This window comes from Mobula hypostoma, chromosome 3 (assembly GCF_963921235.1).
Source record: "Mobula hypostoma chromosome 3, sMobHyp1.1, whole genome shotgun sequence".
Taxonomy (NCBI): domain Eukaryota; kingdom Metazoa; phylum Chordata; class Chondrichthyes; order Myliobatiformes; family Myliobatidae; genus Mobula; species Mobula hypostoma.
In genome coordinates this window covers 81,586,235-81,606,794 of record NC_086099.1, presented here as the reverse complement: position 1 = coordinate 81,606,794, position 20,560 = coordinate 81,586,235, and the positions used below count along the sequence as shown (strand labels likewise).

Sequence of the window (20,560 nt, the reverse complement as noted above, 5' to 3'; positions counted from 1 at the left end):
TGTTCAAGGGAATGACCATTTAGAGCAAATGTGAATCTATTGTTAGAACTTACAGTGGTGTTTACAAAACCAAGAGAACCAAGGAACTGAAGGAAATTAGTAACAGGGTAAAAACATAAGTACAAGGAGTTGGTGAGGCTAAAAACCATCAAATCTCATGATGCATCTTTCAAATTTCTGTAGACTCTGGAATGGTTCTTACAGATTGGAGGTTAGCATGTGTGGCATTATTATTTAAGGAGGAGGGAGAAAGCAGGAAGCTACTGACCTGTTAGTACATAGAACATAGAAGAGTACATTGCAGTACTGTTCGGCCCATGATGTTATGCTGACCTTTTAACCTACTCCAAGATCAATCTAATGCTTCCCTCCAGCACAGATCTCCATTTTTCTTTCATCCATGTGACCATTTAAGATTCCCTTGGGTGCGTGAAATGTGCTGCAGATACATTAGGGACATTTAAGAGATACTCTCTGTGTGATTAAAAAAAATGACTTTTGACATCTCCCTCCAGTCACCTTAAAGTAGTACTGGTTGGGGAAAAAGCTAGAATCTGTAATGAAGTACGTAGTAACAGATCATCTTGAACAAGATTAAAGTGAGGAGTGACAGCAGTGATTTATGAAAGGGAAATAATGTTTGACTAATTTGTTCTTTGAGACTATTATCGGTAGAATGGATAGGGGGAAAATCATTCAATGTGGTCAGCAAGTTCAAGGCATTGAATTGACTTTATTTCTTACATCCTTCACATACATGAGGAGTAAAAATCTTTACTTTATGTCTCCGTCTGAATGGACAATGTGCAATTTATAGTAATTTGTTATAAATAGTATTACAGTAAGATATACGACAGAACGGTCTATATAGATTAGAAATACATTTGTGTCAGTGTGAATCAAATCAGTCTGCTGGCCTGGTGGAAGAAGCTGTCCCGGAGCCTGTTGATCCTGGATTTTATGCTGCAGTACTGTTTCCCAGATGGTAGCAGCTGGAACAGTTTGTGGTTGGGGTGATGGGCCCCAATGATCCTTTGGGACCTTTTTATGTACATCACTGTAAATGTCCTGAAGAGTGGGAAGTTCACAGATGCTCTGGGCTGTCCACACCACTCTCTGCAGAGTCCTGTGATTGAGGGGAGTACAGTTCCCATACCAGGCAGTGATGAAGCCAGTCAGTATGCTCTCAATTATGCCCCTGTAGAAAGTCCTTAGGATTTGGGGACTCATGCCAAACTTCTTCAACAGTCTGAGGTGAAAGAGGTGTTGTTGTGCTTTTTTCACCACACAGCCAGTAAGTACAGACCAAGTGAGGTCCTCAGTGATGTGTATACTGAGGAACGTAAAGCTGTTGCCCCTCTCAACCCCAGATCCATTCATGTCAAAAGGGGTTAGCCTGTCTCCGTTCCTCCTGCAGTGCACAACCAGCTCCTTTGTTTTTGTGACATTGAGGGAGAGGTGTCAGGATGATGAATTCTTCTCTGTAGACTGCCTCATTATTATTTGAGATAAGGCCGATCAATGTAGTATCATCTACAAATTTGATTAGCAGATTGGAGCTGTGGGTGGCGACACAGTCATAGCTGTACAGAGAGTAAAGGAGGGGGATTAGGACACAGCCCTGGGGGGCTCCTTTGTTGAGGGTCAGAGGGGCAGAGGTGAGGGAGCCCACTCTTACCATCTGCTGGCAATCTGACAGGAAGTCCAGGATCCAGCTACACAAGGCAGGGTCAAGGCTGAGATCTGTGAGTTTCTTGTCAAGCGTGGCGGGAATTATGGTGTTGAATGCTGAACTGTAGTCCAAAACCAGCATTCACACATAATTATCCCTCTTCTCCAGGTGTGTAGGGATGGTGTGTAAAGCTGTGGCTATTGGTCTATCTGTTGATCAGTTGTGTCAGTAAGTGAATTGTAGGGAGTCCGGTGTGGGTGGTAGCGAGCTGCAGATGTAGTCCTTGACCAGCCTCTCAAAGCATTTGCCTATTATTGAGGTGAGTGCGATAGGACACCAGTCATTCAGACATGTTACCTTGGTCTTTTTAGGTACAGAGACAATGGTGGATGTTTTTAAGCAGGAGGGCACTCTACACTGGGAGAGGGAGAGTTTGAAAATGTCTGCAAACACACCTGCCAGTTGTGCCGCACACATCCTGAGTACCCGCCCTGTGATGCCGTCCGGTCCCACAGCCTTGCGACTGTCCACTCGTTGGAAACACCTGCGTACTTCAGCCTCTGAGATGACCGAAGTGCAGGTCGCTTCAGCGGCTCTCCTCAGGGATCAGTGTTGGTGACATTGAATCGAGCATAAAAAAGATTTAGCTCATCTGGGAGAGAGGCAGCGAAGTTGGCAGCACCACTGTGCTTAGCTTTGAAGTCTGCGATGGTATGCAGACCTTGCCATAAGCTGCGTGTGTTGTTGGTGGAGAGTTGGGTCTGGGTCTTGTCCCTGTATTGTCATCACGTTGCCTCGATGACTTTGCGTAGATCGTAGCTGTATTTCTTGAGTTCCTGGCGGTTACGGGCGACAAAAGCTCTGTCTTGTGCGGTAAGTGCAGTGTGCATGGAACTGTTGATCCAGGATTTCTGGCTGGGATAGACCCTGACTGATTTTGGGGGTCTATTTGTAGAACCAGAAATAATGTACTGGTATGGATTGAGAACTGGCTAATGGGGGGAGACGCTGAGAGATGGTCAGTGGATAATTATGGATAGAACTGCAATTTTTATGGTCTACATGTTACACGTTATTTGTATTGTTTTTAAATAGAGATAAAGTCATTTGCTAAGACCTGTTACTGATATAACTGAAAATACAATTACATTCTCATTACTTGTAGAGAATATTGGAGACAACATACTTGTTGACAGGCAGTCAAACTCAGAGTTTGTCAGGTCAGTTAGCTTCTTTCCCTCAAGATCTTGAGGACCAGCACAGAAAACGTCATTCACAGTGGCATTGATGGTCTTCAGCCAAGAGGTCATCCATTTTGTTTTACAGTCACATTGAAACCTATTTCCACGCAAATCCCTGGCCGGGTAAAGAAAATACTGAGTAAACACCTGTGACGGGAAGTTTCTTAATTTGATTTTACATGTGAAGTAAGAGAAACAGGGACAACATGGACCAAGTCCTGTTGAAGTCCAAAAATGACTCTTGATTCCGTTCTGTAAATGCTGCCCAAACTGCTGAGTTCCTCCAGCAATTTGTCTGTGTAACTATGGACCGAGCTCTGAATGTGTACAGGCACATAAAGTTCAAACTGAAGGGATTGAAATTCTCATCCCTTTCAGTGACAAAGATATAATATGGCCTATATTTTCCTACATGTAACTTGTGTTAGTCACAGTAAAGTCTATCTATTATCACGTTTGTACTTCTTGCACATAGTTCAGAACAATCAGATATGATCAATAAATACTGGCGGTGATATCTTCATTCTGTGAATAGATAAAAACATTTGCAAGCATAACATAGTTGGCACTCAGCAACATAAATTAGTTAAATGACCAAATAATTTATCATTGCTGGAAGTTAAAAGTTTGACTTTTTCATTGAAATTTTCATGAGATTATTTACTGCTCAAAAGGTGCACCATTGAACAAGTAATTATTTGTTTAAAATTAGATGTGGGCACGGTTGGCTTTGACACAATTTAATTCCTATTCTTTTTGCTCCGAAGGAGGTAACAGCAAGTCACAGTCTTGGATTCCTGCAGAGGTTGTATTATTTCACTGATGAGTCACCTCAAAGTTTGTGCCTTGCTGTCTCTGTGGGCGTACATTCATATTATGTTTCTGTACCATCATAATGTGAACTTTCCAAACACAAGGCACTTGAAGCTGAGCCCCATGTTGGTCATTCAGTTTCGGTTATTTTTAATATAACATTTATATCTGCAATCAGGGCAAGTAAATTTCAATTTCAGGATTGACAAGCGACAACCCAGGCCTCCTGTCCCATGATCCTCTCATATCCCCTTTGCCTATCACCTGTCCAGCTCTTGGCTCCATCCCTCCCCCTCCTATCTTCTCCTATCATTTTGGATCTCCCTCTCCCCCTCCCACTTTCAAATCTCTTACTAACTCTTCCTTCAGTTAGTGCTGACAAAGGGTCTCAGCCCAAAACGTCGACTGTACCTCTTCCTAGAGATGCTGCCTGGCCTGCTGTGTTCACCAGCAACTTTGACGTGTGTTGATTGAATGTACCAATGTTAGTATTACTTTAAAAGACACAAAATGATTAAATGATTAGCATTTTAAATAGATTCCTATTCAGCAGGTGTGGCAGCATTCAATAGCAGTAAATAGTTCTGCAATGTTAGCGTTCATTTTGAGAGGACTAGAATATAAAAACTAGGATGCAATGCTGATGCTTTAATAAGACATTGGTCAGACCACACTTGGAGTATTGTGAGGAGTTCTGGGCCCATATCCAAGAAAAGATGTGCTGGCATTGGCAAGGGTCCAGAGGAGGTTCACAGAATGATCCCGGAATGAAGGATTCACCTACAAGGGGCATTTGATGGCTCTGGGCCTGTACTGACTGGAGTTTAGAAGAATGGGGGCAATCTCAATGAAACCTATCAAATATTGAAAGGCCCAGATAGAGTGGATGTGGAGAAGATGTTTCCTTTAGTGGGGGAGTCTAGGACCAGAGGCCACAGCCTCAGAATATAAGGACATCTCTTTAGAACAGAGATGAAGTGGAATTTCTTTAGTCAAATCTGTTGAATTTATTGCCTCAAATGGCTGTATGAAAGTCACTGTGTATATTTAAAGCAGAAGTGATAGGTTCTTGATTGGTAATGGTGTCAAAGGCTATGGGGAGAAGGCAGGAGAATGGGTTTGAGAGAAATAATAAATTAGCTATGAAGGACTCCACTGCTCATTATTATCATCATGTAGCAGAATCACACCAGTAATCATTGTGATACCACCAACCTTGGGATAGGTTTCACACAATATGTTCAAAGAAATCAGTAAAATATACCTTCTGACTAATTCCCCCATTAACCTAATCACGACTGTCATCAAAGTGCAGAAGGTGTCATTGACAGTGCTAGCAAAACCTGTTACATATGATGATTATACAGTATCACTTTTTCATTTGCATAATGAAACTGTCCTTGTTGGCAGGAAAACCTGGACAACGTACAGCCCTGGGCAATAGATGCTGCCCTTGCCAGCTATTCATCCCATAAAATGAATAAAAAAGTAGATGTCTGTCAAAAGTATAATGAAATATGAGGTTTTCATTGAACTTAAAAGTTGTGTTAGTCTTCATTGTATGAGCGATTTGATAAAACTTTTGTTAGTTTTCTAATTTTTTTCCTTTGAGTTTCTTCCATTTTTTGATTCCTAAAAATTACAACTAAAATAATAGGAATATATCTGAGATGTTACCCTGGTAGCAAAATATTCTCTATGTACAACATTTAAATATACAGACTTATGTAGCAATTCTTGTTAAAGGTTAACTGCAGTATTTTTTCCAGACTGGATGCTCCCAGGATAGAACCCAAGTCAAGAGCAGCGTAGACTGAAGGACACATAAAGAGTTTTCTGGCCATTAATTTTAATGATTGCTAAATCAGGGTCATTACAAAATAACGCACAATGGCCTTTGGGATCATTTTCTGCACAGAGCCATCCAAACTTTACATGCCCTTGTACTTTGTTTAGTCACGACTTTCAAATGAAAACTGTACTAGGATATTCTAAAAATAAAGTGGTATTGAGACCTCTGAAATTATTTTGAGTATTAAGGTAAGGAAACACACATGGAGTAAATGTAAACAATGTGTTATTCCCTTGCTGCAAAGCATTATGCATAAGACCATAATACATAGGAGGAGGATTAGTTCCTATGTTCTTAGGAATCAAAGTCCCTAAGGCAGTACCTTTCAGACCCGCGACCACGACCATCTAGAAGGACGAGAACAGCAGATACCTGGGAACATCACCACTTGGAAATCCCCCTCCAAGTCACTCACCATCCTGACTTGGAAACATATCGCCATTCCTTCATTGTCAGTGGGTCAAAATCATGGAATTCCCTACCTAACAGCATTGCGGGTGTACCTACACCTCACGGACTGCAGCGGTTCAAGATGGCAGCTCATCACCACCATCTCAATGGCCACTAGGGATGGGCAATAAATGCTGGCTTAGCTGGCAATGCCCACGTCCCGTAAATAAACAAATAAATAAAATTAGACTATTCGTCCCATTGAGTCTATTTCGAACATGGCTGATTTATTACGCCTCTCAACCCCTTTCTCCTGCCTTACTAATAAATCAGAGTATGTTATTTTGTTTTGATAAGTACCCTTTAAGCAGATTTGTGATCACACTGGATTTGGTACACCTGTTAAAAATACTGTTACTTGGAAAACAATCACTCCAGCAGGATCTTGAAGGGATAGTTGGTAAGATCTTCAACTCTAGAAATATTCCTCAGAGTGGCATGACCTGAACACAGGCCAAAAAGGAAAACAAAATCTGTCAACAAACTAAACCATGCTCGCCAGACTTAAATACAATAGATGTTTCCAAGTGCTTCAGAGTCATTTAAAAACAACCAAAAACTGCTAAAAATTAAATAAATTTGAACTTAAACATTATTTTACATTAAAACACTCAAGAACTTGTAAAACGTATCTTAAAAATTCAACATTAATTAATATTCATTTGAGTCTCTTCAAAAGCAGAAAAGGGAGACTAAAGTCAACGTAGGTCCCTTGGAACACGAGAGGGGGAAATTAATATTGGGTGATAAAGGAAATGGCTGAGGCATTGAATGACTATTTTGTGACGGTCTTCACGGTGGAGGACACGTCTAATATGCCAAAGAATGATGTTATGGATGAAATAGGAGGTGAGGACCTTGATAAAATCACTGTCACTGAAAAGATAGCGATGAGCAAACTAGAGGCCCTGAAGGTAGATGTCCCTTGGTCCCAATGGGATGCATCCCAGGATGCTGAAGGAACTGGCGGAGGTTATAGAGAATGTGTTGGTAATCATTTACCAAAATTCTCTAGACTCTGGGCAGGTCCCGGCGGATTGGAAGACAGCAAATGTCAAGCCACTTTTTAAAAAAAGGATGTAGGTAAAAGACGGGCAACTATAGGTCAGTTAACTTAACATCTGTAGTCGGGAAAATGCTTGAAGCTGTCATTAAGGAAGAAATAGCAAAACATTTAGAAAGGAGTGGTTCCATTAGACAGACGCAGCATGGATTCAGAAAGGGCAGATCTTGTTTGACAAACTTACTGGAGTTCTTTGAGGACATAATGAGTGCAGTGGATAGAGGCGAACAGGTGGATGTCGTATACTTGGATTTCCAGCAGGCGTTCGATAAGGTGCCGCACAAGAGACTTATAAATAAGATATGGATGCATGGAGTCAGAGGAAGTGTATTGGCATGGATAGTGGATTGGTTAACCAATAGAAGGCAGAGAGTTGGTGTAAATGGGTGTTTCTCCGGTTGGCAGTCAGTGGTGAGTGGGGTGCCGCAGGGGTTGGTGCTGGGCCCACAGCTGTTTACCATTTACATTGATGATTTGGAAGAGGGGACTGAGTGTAGCGTAGAAAAATTTGCTGATGGCACTAAACTGAGTGGTGAAGCAAGTTGTACAAAAGATGTAGAGAGTCTGCAGAGGGATATAGATAGATTAAGTGAGTGGGCCAAGATCTGGCAGATGGAATACAACGTTGGTAAATGTGAGATCATCCACTTTGGAAGGAATAATAGAGGAGCAGATTATTATTTAAATAGTGAAAGATTGCAGCATGCTGTTGTGCAGAGGGACTTGGGAGTGCTTGTTCATGAATCGCAAAAAGTTGACTTGCATGTAGAACAGGTTATTAAGAAGGCCAACAGAATGTTGGCCTTCATTGCTAGAGGGATTGAATTCAAGAGCAGGGAGGTCATGCTGCAACTATACAGGGTACTGATGAGGCCGCACCTGGAGTACTGTGTGCAGTTCTGGTCTCCATACTTGAGGAAGGATATACTGGCTTTGGAGGCAGTGCAGAGGAGGTTCACCAGGTTGACTCCAGAGATGAAGGGGTTAACCTATGAGGAGAGATTGAGTCGCCTGGGACTATACTCTCTAGAATTCAGAAGAATGAGAGGGGATCTTATAGAAACATACAACATTTTGAAAGGGTTAGATAAGATAGAAGTAGGAAAGTTGTTTCCATTGTTAGGTGAGGCTAGAACTAGGGGACATTGCCTCAAGATTCAGGGAAGAAGATTTAGGACGGAGATGAGGAGAAACTGTTTTTCCCAGAGAGTGGTGAATCTGTGGAATTCTCTGCCCAGGGAAGCAGTTGAGGCTTCTTCACTAAATATATTTAAGATACAGTGAGATAGATTTTTACGTAGTATGGGAATTACGGGTTATGGGGAAAAGGCAGGTAGATGGAGCTGAGTTTACGGACAGATCAGCCATGATCTTATTGAATGGTGGGGCAGGCTCAACGGGCCGGATGGCCTACTCCTGCTCCTATTTCTTATGTTCTTATCTCTTGCGATATTGTCCTCTATTCAAATCAATATGAGTACATAGAACATAGAAAAGTAAAGCACAGTACAGGCCCTTCGGCCCACAATGTTGTGCCGACCCTCAAACCCTGCCTCCCATATAAGCCCCCACCTTAAATTCCTCCATATACCTGTCTGGTAGTCTCTTAAACTTCACTAGTGTATCTGCCTCCACCACTGATTCAGGCAATGCATTCCACGCACCAACCACTCTCTGAGTAAAAAACCTTCCTCTAATATCCCCCTTGAACTTCCCACCCCTTACCTTAAAGCCATGTCCTCTTGTATTGAGCAGTGGTGTCCTGGGGAAGAGGCACTGGCTATCCACTCTATCTATTCCTCTTATTATCTTCTACACCTCTATCTTGTCTCCTCTCATCCTCCTCCTCTCCAAAGAGTAAAGCCTTAGCTCCCTTAATCACTGATCATAATGCATACTCTCTAAACCAGGCAGCATCCTGGTAAATCTCCTCTGTACCCTTTCCAATGCTTCCACATCCTTCCTATCGTGAGGCGACCAGAAATGGACACAGTACTCCAAGTGTGGCCTAACCAGAGTTTTATAGAGCTGCATCATTACATCGCGACTCTTAAATTCTATCCCTCGACTTATGAAAGCTAACACCCCATAAGCTTTCTTAACTACCCTATCCACCTGTGAGGCAACTTTCAGGGATCTGTGGACATGTTCCCCGAGATCCCTTTGCTCCTCCACACTACCAAGTATCCTGCCATTTACTTTGTACTCTGCCTTAGAGTTTGTCCTTCCAAAGTGTACCACCTCACACTTCTCCGGGTTGAACTCCATCTGCCACTTCTCAGCCCACTTCTACATCCTATCAATGTCTCCCTGCAATCTTTGACAATCCTCTACACTATCTACAACACCACCAACCTTTGTGTCGTCTGCAAACTTGCCAACCCACTCTTCTACCCCCATATCCAGATCGTTAATAAAAATCACAAAAAGTAGAGGTCCCAGAACAGATCCTTGTGGGACACCACTAGTCACAATCCTCCAATCTGAATGTACTCCCCCCACCATGACCCTCTGCCTTCTGCAGGCAAGCTAATTCTGAATCCACCTGGCCAAACTTCCCTGGATTCCATGCCTTCTGACTTTCTGAATAAGCCTACCATGTGGAACCCCGTCAAATGCCTTACTAAAATCCATATAGATCACATCCACTGCACTATCCTCATCTATATGCCTGGTCACCTCCTCAAAGAACTCTATCAGGCTTGTTAGACATGATCTGCCCTTCACAAAGCCATGCTGACTGTCCCTGATCAGACAATGATTCTCTAAATGCCCAGAGATCCTATCTCTAAGAATCTTTTCCAACAGCTTTCCCACCACAGACGTAAGGCTCACTGATCTATAATTACCCGGACTATCCCTACTACCTTTTTTGAACAAGGGGACAACATTCACCTCCCTCCAATCCTCCGGTACCATTCCCGTGGACAACGAGGACATAAAGATCCTAGCCAGAGGCTCAGCAATCTCTTCTCTCGCCCCGTGGAGCAGCCTGGGGAATATTCCGTCAGACCCCGGGAACTTATCCCTCCTAATGTATTTTAACAACTCCAACACCTCCTCTCCCTTAATATCAACATGCTCCAGAACATCAACCTCACTCATATTGTCCTCACCATCAAGTTCCCTCTCATTGGTGAATACCGAAGAGAAGTATTCACTGAGGACCTCACTCACTTCCACAGCCTCCAGGCACATCTTCCCACCTTTATCTCTTATCGGTCCTACCTTCACTCCTGTCATCCTTTTTTTCTTCACATAATTGAAGAATGCCTTGGGGTTTTCCTTTACCCTACTCGCCAAGGCCTTCTCATGCTCCCTTCTTGCTCTTCTCAGCCCTTTAGCCCCTTCTTAAGCTCCTTTCTTGCTTCCCTACATTCCTCAATAGACCCATCTGATCCCTGCTTCCTAAACCTCATGTATGCTGCCTTCTTCCACCTGACTAGATTTTCCACCTCACTTGTCACCCATGGTTTCTTCACCCTACCATTCTTTATCTTCCTCACCAGGACAAATTCATCCCTAACATCCTGCAAGAGATTTCTAAACATCGACCACATGTTCATAGTACATTTCCCCGCAAAAACATCATCCCAATTCACACCCGCAAGTTCTAGCCTTATAGCCTCATAATTTGCCCTTCCCCAATTAAAAATTTTCCTGCCCTCTCTGATTCTATCCTTTTCCATGATAATGCTAAAGGCCAGGGAGCGGTGGTCACTGTCCCCCAGATGCTCACCCACTGAGAGATCTGTGACCTGACCCGGTTCATTACCTTGTACTAGATCTAGTATGGCATTCCCCCTTTTCGGCCTGTCCACATACTGTGACAGGAATCCATCCTGGAACACTTAACAAACTCTGCCCCATCTAAACCCTTGGAACTAATCTGCTGCCAATCAATATTAAGGGAAGTTGAAGTCACTCATGATAACAACCTTGTTATTTTTGCACCTTTCCAAAATCTGCCTCCTAATCTGCTCATCTGTATCTCTGCTGCTACCAGGGGGCCTATAGAATACCCCCAATAGAGTAACTGCTCCCTTCCTGTTCCTGACTTCCACCCATACTGACTCAAAAGAGGATCCTGCTACATTACCCACCCTTTCTGTAGCTGTAATAGTATCCCTGACCAGTAATACCACCCCTCCTCCCCTTTTTCTGCCCTCTCTGTCCCCTTTAAAGCACTGAAATCCAGGAATATTGAAAATCCATTCCTGCCATGGTGCCAGCCAAGTCTCTGTAATGGCCACTACATCATAATTCCATGTATGTATCCAAGCTCTGCGCTCCTTCTGATTTGGCACATGGTTGTAACCCTTAACTATATCAGAGCTTTCACATTTCTCATGATGAGCTCAAAGAATTGAAGATTTGTGATTTTCATGGGAACCTCAAGGTTTTTGCAAATTACACCTCTGCTGAAAGATTTGTCACCAATATCCCACAAAACCTATGCCATTATTTGTTAATGGAAAAATATCTCCTTTTTAAATTGAATCACATGGAGCCTATATCGCACAGAAGGACATTGTAAATGGCCTATGTTAATACTCTATATTTTTGTAATTAATTGGTTGTGTGTAAATCTTAGAAGTGGAGAAAGCAGTAGAAACCTTGTACTAGGCTTGTTAATTGTTCAGATTGAGTATTTACTTGCTGTACAAATTACATAGGAAATTTTACAAAACATTCATAGATCATGCTGTCACCTCGTCATAATTGCATAATTTATGATTGAAGGTGAAACTCCCAATGCATGTCTTTTCTAAAGAAAAATTAAAGTAAATTTACTTGGCATCATTATTGAACATTGCTTATTTAAAGTAATTGCATATCATAGCACACACACACAAAAAAATGAACAAGACAGACTAGATTAAGCAGGAACTTGCTCAATAATGCCAACATTATGTCAGACTCGTTTTCTGGCAAATCATGGCTTCCATTTTTAAAGCTCGCTCAGTTTTCTGAACTACTGTAAATGCAATACTTCTGTTTTTGTTGTGCAGCCAAGCCTGAGCTTTCAATATGGTAATACACGTGACAAAGTCCATTGTCTGTGTATACCACAAGATATACAAGTAGAATTAGGCCACTCAGCCTATCAACTCTGCTCTGCTATTCCATCATGGCTTATTTATTATTCCTCTCAACCGCATGCTCCTGCTTTCTCCCGTAACCTCTGACACCCTTATTAATTAAGAACCTATCAACTTCTGTTTTAAATATACTCAAAGACTTGGCCCCCACAGCCACCTGTGGCAATGAATTCCACAGATTCACCACCAAAGTCTGAAGAAATTCCTTCTCATCTCTGTTCTAAAGGGATGTCCTTGTATTCTGAGGCTATAGCCTCTGGTCCTCAACTCCCCCACTAGAGGAAACATCCTCTCTACAGCCAGTCTTTCTAGGCCTTTCAATATATCTCAATGAGATAATCATTCCTTTAAGCCACATGAATTGTCATTACCTCCTTCTACAATACATTCAACAAAAATATTGGCCTTAATTTTCTGAGCACAGTACTCCAAACTGCTGCTATAAAAATTACTCTGAAATTGGGAAGACTCACAGAAAGTGGAGGCCACTTGCTTTTGCAGACACTTCAAAAAATACAGATACGCTCTGATATTCTGAAACCCAATTGCTGTAAATCGTAATGGTTCAGTCAATCAATCATGAATGCTCCGAGTCCTCGCTACCTGCAGACCTAGCACATACAGATCTGCACACTTGCCAGCTCAGCTATACATTACCGGGAATTTGGGCCGGGTTTACAGCCGGAGGTAGGACCAGGGAAGAGAAGAAGTTGCGTAGCTTTATGGCTGGATCTAGTTTTTTAAAAAAAAAGCTGAATTGAAAATCTGCTCTCCGTTATGGCTGAAACAATCATTTCCAGCAGGCTGTTCCATAGGAAATCTGAGCACTGTGGTCCTCATGGGTCAGATCAGCCTATGTGTTGCATTTAGCTGGAGGTCAGATGCCACTGCTCTGTTACTAGACTGAATGCAGGGACACAGCAACAAATGCACTGATGTGCAGAGACTGGATGCACCTCATACCTGCTTTACACCAAGGGTGGTAAACGTAAGAAGCGTGATAACATCAATTTGAATGAAACATAATCAGCTCATTGACATTAATTGGAAAAGAGTGTCCAAGACAGTGCTTTGTTTACTTTGGTATTATTCTACCTTACTGTGATGCCCCGGTAATATACTGTTTAGCGCAATGCTATTACAGCTCAGGGTGTCAGAGTTCAGAGTTCAATTCCGGCACCAACTGTTCGTACATTCTCCCTGCGATAATGTGGGCTTCCTTCTTGTGTTCCTGTTTCCTCCCACAATCCAAAGACTTACTGGTTAGTAGGTTAATTGGTTGTTATAAATTGTCTTGTGGTTAGTCTCGGGTTAAATAGATGGGTTGCTGGGCAGCACGGCTTGTCGGGCCGGATAGGCCTGTTTTGCACTGTATCTCTCAATCAATACATTTCTGGTAGAGTGAGCTATTTATTTTAGCATGCACTTTGAGAAATGCAGCTGCTCTCTGATAATCTGAAATTCAGTTGTTTATCTTTAAATACATTTAAAAAATAAATTTAACTTTATTTTTTCTAAACTATCTTAGAAATGTTTTTAAATGTCTGAGACATCTAAAACAGTTCAAAGGCCTTTGAGAGAAGATAACTGTTCAAAGACCATCAAGATATTCCATTGTCAGTATGCCAGGATCCACGTACTGAGTGCTGTGTATTTAATATATCAGTAATATTTGAGTAATATTGTAAACATATTGCTTGATTAAGCATTCTTTGTTGTTTAAATAATTTGTTATGGTTAAATATATGAAGTATGTGAATGACGATCATAATCAAGCCACCAGGTCATAAGTGAGTGCCTCACTTCAAATGAAACCAAAGTTAGACTTGCATTCCCGGCTATCATGTTTTCCTTTCAATTAGTTTTACATGTTGGAGTTACAAAACATAACTGTTGGGACAAGGAAGTTTGAACTGAACCTGAGATGACTATCTACCTGTTGAAGCACAGTGATATGTCTGAGTTTAAACAAAACAGTGAGAAATAGTCCAGCACAGCACATGCTTCTTTGAGAACGGACAGAGACCGTTGAATTTTTTAAGAAGGCAGAAAATGGAAGGATTCACGGGTTCATAAACAGTGAGTACCAGATGATAATAATCATTAAAAAAAAAGAACAGAAATTGCTGGCTACATTGGAAAGATAGAATTGTTTGATTGTTCAGTGGATAGCTGGTTCATGTATACGAAGCTAATGAGCAGTATTTAAAAGCAAAATGAAATAGCCAATGAAAATCAAGTACCAGTTTTGCAGAGTGGATTGGGTTTGAAGGCATACAGTTTGTTTAGAAGTTTGACTACTCCAACTAAACCAGCCAAAACGAGCTTTGCTGATATCATGAAAGTAATGCAGGAACATTTAGAACCAAGACCATATTGATTACAGAGTGCTTTAGGTTTCTAAAGCAGAATGAAAAAGAAGGGGAATCCATTTTGGCATATGCGAATGAATTGAAAAGATTGTCTGACCATTGTCAGTTCAGTGATGGGCTTAATGGTGCGCTGAGAGATTGTATAGTTTGTGGAATCTTACAAGAAAGCCTTCAGAACTGTCAGAACCACTGCCTGCAGTCCCAGAGTCAACTCCTACAACCACCACGCCACCACTGAGGAGGCCCCAGAACCTGAGGCTGTTTCACAGACACGTCTCACCTGCCGAGCAGAGTGACACCCCCCTCCCCTCTGTCAGGGAAGGCATTATCCCAAAAGAGTAAGATCTCCTCCATAGCAATTAAATTTGCGACAATTTAAAATTTACTATGCTGTGAATGTCTACACAGTAGTGGGATTATAGAATGAGTGCGTGTGTAGATGCACTCTGTATTGAGTTGGAGTTTATAGCTAAGCTGGGAGGAGTGTTGTGTATTCAATATTTCAGTATTCTGTTTGTTTACATAATTCATTACAGGTTATATGTAAAGGTTATATGGCATATGTCACCAGTTCATATGTGTGCCTCGCTGAGGTCAAAACAAAGCATACACATTCTCTTGGGCTCCTATGTTTTTCTTTCAATTAGCTTGGAGTTACAAAACATAACACTTCCCTGTATATTTCATATGGAACTTTCCAAATGTTATACATTGTACAGAATGGTGAAATAGTTAAGTGCTTGGATTCAGAAACGGGCATAAGACTTGATCATTACTCAGAGTTTGCACAATTTTTCTTTAAGACAGACTCTAACCAGTTTATCGCTCCTTAACCAGTGAATACTGAAAGGGTCAGTTCTTGAAGTGTTGCTTTGAGAGAGTGAAGAGTGCATGACACATGCAGTGGGTGGACTTGATGGTGCCTTGTACACTTTGCCATAAGATACAGCAGAAGAGTGGAGGAAAAAGGACAACCATTTACACCAGAAGGTGGTGCAGGAATGATTCTAGTAGTGGGATGAATTTTGAATGGCTCTGCGGAAGAAGCAGTATGCATTCAAAGGACAATTGTCATCTGGTGTCACTTTATAATCCTTAAGTAAGGAAAATTCCAGAAAATCTCTTCTTGAAAATTATTTTATTGATTAAGAACTCTTTGCAAAATGTAATTGAGTTTATTTATGAAGAATATTTTGCTCATGATCATTACACTCCCGAGTTTCCCATTGTAATACAGCCTGGAGACTCTTGAACAGCACAAAAACTTGACAATCTACTACTATTATCCTTGCTGGAAACAGCGAGGTTAATTATATTGGCTCTGTTCCCAGTTAAATCAAAAGCAATCACACTATTTAAACCTGTTGTCACTCAACTGCTAGCTAAATGGGGAAAAGATGACAAAAATGGTGTGGCAGCAGCATGTATTGTTGACTTTACAATGCATCCACCAATTGTTTTTGTATGATGTGCTGATTATGTTTGCTAATCAGTTCTTGTTATTACTGATGGATTACACATGGAATTTTATTGCCCCAGGAAGCCCAAGCTGACAAAATCATTAATTATTCAAACCCTGAAAGAAGTTGTTTCTAGCAACCATATTTAGCTCATGGTTAAATGTTTGACTTTTATATTTAACTCGCATGTACATTGTTACATTCAGTTTTAAAAACAGAATCCATTCCTGATCATCTGCAACAGTAAATTTTATCAGTGATCTTATAGATCAATAAATTATGTGGTTCCAAATGCCAATCTTATTCTTTAATCAGTTATTTTTCTCACATAGCTAGATGTTGCTCATTAAGAACTTTAAGGCTTGGGTCACTTGGGTTGACTGGCAATCCAACAGAAAGCAGAACTGAGAAAATGATATCTGGACCATCTGAGAATTTTAGGCCAATACATACTAAGTGCTGAAGGAACTCAGCAGGTCAGGAAGCATCTATGGAGGGAATGGGCAGTCGATGTTTCGCTGATGTTCCTGACCTGCTGGGTTCCTGCAGCATTTTGTCTGTGTTTCTCCAGATCTCCAGCATCTGCAGTCTCTTGTGCCAGAGAAACTCAGTGAGGAATAAGCACTATGCCATTAGTAGAAAATATCCAATAAAGTAGGAACAAGGTAAATTCCATTGTGAAGTTATACAATAACATCTATTATCACATGAAAGTTTAATTTATCTTTGAATTTAAAGTATAAAAGGGTGAACAGTGAGCTAAGATTGTGCTTGTTCAATGGTTCATTTACACTAAATAAGTACTGCAATAGTGGCTGAGAGTAAATGCCAGTAAAGGTAGAAACAAGATGATTTAGCAGATTAATGTGTGGCCGAAAAGCTGGTGCAGGGGGCAGGATTTCAGGTTCTCGGATCACTGGGATCTCTTCTGGGGGAAGTATGACCTCTTCATAGTGATGGGTTGCATCTGAACCCAAGGGGGACCAATATTCTTGTGAGCAGGTTTGTTAGAGCGGTTAGGGAGGGTTTAAACTAACTTGGCAGGGGGATGGGGACCAGAGTGAAGAGACTCAAGATAGAACAGATGGTTAAAAACAAAGATAGCACGCAGTCAGGCTGTCAGGAAGGGCAGGCAAATGATAGGATAAAATTGCAGCCAGAAGGGCAAGTATCAGTGTATTTGGGATGCAGAATCAAAGAGGGTAGCAAATACAGTACTCAGTGTTACATCTCAATGCACAGAGTGTAAGAAATAAGGTGGATGATCTTGTTGCACTATTACAGATTGACAGGTACGATGTTGTGGACATCACTGAATCGTGGCTGAAGGATAGTTGTAGTTGAGAGTTGAATGTCCAAGGTTACATGCCGTATCAGAGGAACAGGAAGATAAGCAGAGGGTTGGTGTAGTTCTGCTGGTGAAGAATGGCATCAAATCAGTAGAAATATGTGACATGGATCAGAAGATGCTGAATCCTTATGGGTTGAGTTAAGAAACTGCAAGGGTAAAAGGACCCTGATGGCAGTTACATACAGGCCTCCCAACATTAGCTGGGATGTGGACCACAGATTACAATGAGAAATAGAAAAGACAGGTCAAAGTGCAATGTTATGATAGTCATGGGAGATTTCAACATGCACGTTGATTGGGAAAATCAGGTTGGTAATGGATCTCAAGAGAGTGAGTTTGCTAAATGCCTATGAAATGGCTTTTTAGAGCAGTTTGTTACTACTTGGAGATCAGCTATACTGGATTGGGTGTTATGTAATGAACCAGAGGTGATTTGGGAGCTTAAGGTAAAAGAGCCCTTAGGAGGCAGTGATTACAATATGATACAGTTCAACTTGAAATTTGATAGGGAGAAAGTCTGACGTAGCAGTATTTCAGTGGAGTAAAGGAAATAACAGTGCTATGAGACAGGAGATGGCCAAAGTAAATTTGAAGGAGATGCTGGCAGGGATGACAGCAGAGCAGCAACAGTGTGAGTTTCTGGGAAAAATGAGGAAGGTGCAGGATAGATATATTCCAAAAACAAAGAAATACTCAAATGGCAAAATAGTACAACCGTGACTGACAAGGGAAGTCAAAGCAAAAGAGGGTAGACAACAAAGCAAAAATTAGTGGAAAGACAGAGCATTGGGAAGCTTTTAAAAACCTGCAGAGAGCAACTAAAAGAATCATTAGGAGGGAGAAGATGAAATATGAAAGCAAGCTAGCAAACAACATCAAAGTGGATAGAAAAAGCTTTTTTAAATATGTAAAAAAAATAAGAGATGAGACTGGGTATAGGACCGCTCAAAAATGAGGCTGGAGATATAATAACAGGGGACAAGGAGGTGACAGATGAACTAAATGAGTATTTTGCATCATTCTTCACTGTGGAAGACAATAGCAGTGTGCCAGATGTTGAAGGGTGCGAGGGAAGAGATGCGAGTTGCAGTTACTATTACTAGGGAGAAGGTGAGCAAAAAGCTGAAAGACCTAGGGGTACACAAGTCATCCAGATCAGATGAACTGCACTCTAGGGTCCTGAAAGAGGTAGCAGTTGAGATTAGGAAGGCATTAGTAATGATCCTTCAAAAATCATTGGTGCCAGAGGACTGGAAAATTGCAAATGTCACTTCACTCTTTAAGAAAGGAGGAAGGCAGCAGAAAGGAAATATAGACCAATTAGCCTGACCTCAATGGTTGGGAAGACGTTGGAGTAAATCGGTAAAGATGAGGTTATGGAATACTTGGTGACACAGGACAAGATAAGACAAAGTCAGCATGGTTTCCTCAAGGGAAAATCCTGCCTGACAAACCTGTTGGAATTATTTGACGAGATTACAAATCAGATAGATAAAGGGGATGTAGTGGATGTCGTATATTTGGACTTTCAGAAAGTCTTGACAAGGTTCCACACATGAGGCTGCTACCAAGTTAAGAGCCCATGTTATTACAGGAAAGTTACTGACATGGTTAGAGCATTGGCTGATTGGTAGGAGGTAGCAAGTGGGAATAAAATAATTCTTTTCTGGTTGGCTGCCAGTGACTAGTAGTATTCTGCAGGGGACAGTGTTGGGACCATTTCTTTTTATGCTGTATACAAATGATTTAGATGATGGAATAGATGGTTTTGTTGCCAAGTTTGCAGATGACACAGACATTGGTGGAGGGGCAGGTAGTGTTGAGGAAACAGGTAGGATACAGAAGGGCTTAGACAGATTGGGAGAATGGGCAAAAAACTGGCAAATGAAATATAATGTTGGAAAATGCATGATCATGCACTTTGATAGTAGAAATAAATGTGCAGACTATTTTCTAAGTGGGGAGAAAATCAAAAACCCTGAGATGCAAAGGGACTTGGGAGTCCTTGTGTAGAACAATCTAACTTGCAGGTAGTGTTGGTGGTGAGGAAGACAAATGCAATGTTAGCATTCATTTCAAGAGGTCTAGAATACGAGAGCAGGGATGTGATGCTGAGGCTTTATAAGGCACTGGTGAGGCCACACCGTGAGTATTGTGAACAGTTTTGGGCTCCTCCTCAAAGAAAAGATGTGTTGGGTTTGGAGAAGTTTCAGAGGAGGTTCAGAAGGATGATTCTGGGAACAAAAGGGTTATCGTAAAAGGAACGTGTGTTAGCTCTGGGTTTGTACTCACTGGAATTTAGAAGGGTGGGGGGAAATCTCATTGAAACCTTTTGAATATTGAAAGGCTAGACAGAGTGGATGTGGAAAGGATGTTTCCCATGGTGGGAGAGTCTAGGATAAGAGGGCACAGCCTCAGGATAGAGGGGTGTCCATTTAAAACAGATGCAGAGAAATTTCTTTTGCCAAAGGGTGGTGAACTTGTGGAATTTATTACCACAGGCAGCTGTGGAGGCCAGGTCATTGGGTGTATTTAAGGCAGAGATTGATAGGTTCTTGATTGGACATGGCATCAAAGGTTACGGGGAAAAGGCCGTGGAATGGGTCTGAGGAGGGGGAGAAAAAAGGATCAGCCATGATTGAAGTGCAGATCAGACTTGATGGGCCAGATGGCCTCATTCTGTTCCTAAGTCTTATGGTGGCTATGAACTGCCCCCATTTCTGATTCTCTTCTATTATTGCTGCCAAGTCTCTAATTCCTTCAGTTGTGAAGAATGTGGAGTGAATTGGAGTCATTGGACACAGAAAGAAACAATAAAATTTGAACAAAACACGAGGAAGTCTGCAGATGCCGGAATTTCAAGCAACACACATAAAAGTTGTTGGTGAATGCAGCAGGCTAGGCAGCATCTCTAGGAAGAGGTACAGTCGACGTTTCGGGCCGAGACCCTTTGTCAGGACTAACTGAAAGAACAGCTAGTAAGAGATTTGAAAGTGGGAGGGGGAGGGGGAGATCCAAAATGATAGGAGAAGAAAGGAGGGGGAGGGATGGAGCCACCCTCCCTCACCACCATTCAGGGCCCCAGACAGTCCTTCCAGGTGAGGCGACACTTCATCTGTGAGTCGGCTGGGGTGATATACTGCGTCTGGTGCTCCCGATGTAGCCTTCTATATATTGGCGAGAC

The 20,560-nt window shown here is 41.7% G+C and overlaps 1 protein-coding gene across 1 annotated transcript in view; it reads right to left on the bottom strand.

Moving 5' to 3' along the window:
• lgi2a (leucine-rich repeat LGI family, member 2a) overlaps nucleotides 1-20,560 on the bottom strand; it is a 72,042-nt gene that overhangs the window by 19,088 nt on the left and 32,394 nt on the right. Inside the window, exon 6 of the mRNA XM_063042160.1 lies at nucleotides 2,859-3,028. Coding sequence (XP_062898230.1) covers nucleotides 2,859-3,028 — 170 coding nt within the window. The remainder of the gene's footprint in view (nucleotides 1-2,858; nucleotides 3,029-20,560) is intronic.